The 2,313-nt window shown below is 37.3% G+C and overlaps 1 protein-coding gene across 1 annotated transcript in view; it reads right to left on the bottom strand.

The window, feature by feature from the left end:
• The window catches only part of crtam (cytotoxic and regulatory T cell molecule), a gene marked incomplete in the record, with an annotated part of 15,163 nt that overhangs the window by 5,653 nt on the left and 7,197 nt on the right, over positions 1-2,313 (bottom strand). The window contains 2 exon segments of the mRNA XM_014006024.1: positions 603-809; positions 1,201-1,359. Of these exon segments, the coding sequence (XP_013861478.1) occupies positions 603-809; positions 1,201-1,359 (366 nt within the window).

The raw sequence follows: 2,313 nt of genomic DNA on the forward strand, positions 1-2,313 counted from the left end.
GTCTTACCAAGTTTTAAAAACTTATATCCAGTCAAAAAGCCTTTTTGATCTTGTTTTGAGACTGATTTATTAAACAAGAACTGATTGTGTAAGAATAATAATCTTGTTTTCAGAATGTGTAAGATTATTTGTCTTGTTAGTCTGAAAATTTGACTCAAATTAAGTCAAAAATCTTTGCCAATGGAGTAAGAAATTTTTACTTGGTAAGATTCTTGAAAAAAGAAAAATTGAGTCAAATCAAGTATTTCAAAATCTTAACAAGTAAATTTTTTTCTTGTTTAGTAAATCAGACTCAAAACAAGATCAAAAAGAGTTTTTGGCTGATATAAGGTTTTAAAACTTGGTAAGATGGACAGTTTTTGCAGTGTTGATGCTCGTTCAGATTAGCTTCTGAGAACTTTGCTGAAATCTGTTGATCACTTCAGGACATATTTCTCTAATGCTACAGAAAAACAGACAAAAACTAAAATATTATCACCCTCTGCAGCGGAGTGGGCGGTAATAACTGGTTTGTGCGTTTTGCTTTGTCTCATCTCTACATGTTTATGATGACCTGACGGAGGTGTTGATCAGATTGAAGTGAGGAGGAGAATGTGGCCGACCTGTAGTGTTGGGACGGGAGTCTGTGGATGTAACGGGYGTCCCTGTCCTGTTGTCCTTGGCTTCAGTAGAAGAAAGTGTGTGATTTACGGTAAAAGCCGTCCCCTTTGCTGGGCTGGCCCAGCTAGAAGTTGAACTCAGGTCTTCTGTGGATCTTTGAGGCTGACTTGTGGAAAGCCTGGACGGGATGGTAGTAAAGGGTGTTTTTGCTGTGACAGAAAAGAGAATTGAAATCATTAAACTGTAACCATGTTATTACAAAAAGCATCAGTAAGCATTAATGACGGCATTTAAGCCATGTTAAAAGTCACATCTCTTTGGCTATCTCAGACAGGAAAGCAGATGATAAACAATACTCAGAAAGAGGAAATGACACGAGGAAGCTGTGAGGTTTAGTTCGGTGCTGTGGTAATGGAGAACTCATGAGACAAAAATAAAACTCTCCAGTACTTTCCTTAGTTTATGACGACACAACCTTTACAGCAGAAGTACTTCAACATAAACAGGTTTCTGGTTTCACCAAGCCTAGTTTAATTCAGCTTTCGTGCTAAATTGCCTTCAACACAGTTAAGATTCCTGAAGTTTGAACTAATTACTCACCTTCTCGTCCGATTTTCACAAAATGTTTTAAAGTTTGTGAGTGCAGTGCTGGGTGGCGGACAAGACATTTCACTGTGACTCTGGTCTTCACAGGGTAAACGTGCAAAAACTCAGTGGAGGTATATTTTTTATTTTCTTTGTGAATCCGTACACCTTGAGCTGTGGGGATTAAGACAATTAGAAACAGGTGTAAAACAACATGTATGCTGGTTTCTAATTTATTCTTGTGATCTACGGTGTTTCACAGATTATATCCAGTTACAGACAGAAGTTTCCATCCACGAGCAAATTCCTTTCACTGTTCATGATTTAATTTAACTGTGGTTTTTATCAGGGTGGAAAGATTATACAACTTACAACTACAATGATTTGTAAAAACAAGTTTGAAATAATTGTGTTTTTTTTTCTAATCAGGTTTAAAATGAAAAGCTCATTTAATCTATACATTTACCTAAAAGTAAGTATCAGCCGCACACATAAATCAGATTAAACCTTCTGGAGAAAAGTTTAAATGTCAGACAAGACAAAACCAGAGTTTTTACCACAATAACAAGACGTCTGAGTCGAGTAAAGGCTTTCAAACCTAAGACCAACCACAGAACCAATGAGTAACCAACAACAATAAAGAAAAGTGTAAGCTCATTTAGACAGAAATGAAATAACATCTTTAAAACTGTAACAGTAAAGCATGGTGGTGGTAGCATCATGCTTTGTGCACTGCACAAAAAGGACTTAAAGGGGACCTATTAAGCAAAATTCACTTTTTTAAGGTTTTTTTTACTCAACTTTGGGTATGTACTTCTTAAAAAAATGCACCCAGGGGCATATTTACTGTACGTAAATGTATTTTTAATGTATATTAATGACAAGTTTTATACTTCGGTCATTTTGTGATGTCACAAGCCGTACGACAACCCACCGGAACCTGCGTTCAGCCCCTTACCTAGCAACCCCCGGGTGAGACTCCACCTCCTCAGTATAAAAAGCCATCACTGTGTTGTTCTGCAATGCGCAGCTTTTTACATAACAAGCCTCCAATAGGGCAATGGGTAGAGTGTTGGACCAGACAGTGGGAGACCAGGGTTTGAGACCAGCATAGACACAATTTAATTA

This window comes from Austrofundulus limnaeus, unplaced genomic scaffold, assembly GCF_001266775.1.
Source record: "Austrofundulus limnaeus strain Quisiro unplaced genomic scaffold, Austrofundulus_limnaeus-1.0 Scaffold33, whole genome shotgun sequence".
Classification (NCBI taxonomy): Eukaryota; Metazoa; Chordata; class Actinopteri; order Cyprinodontiformes; family Rivulidae; genus Austrofundulus; species Austrofundulus limnaeus.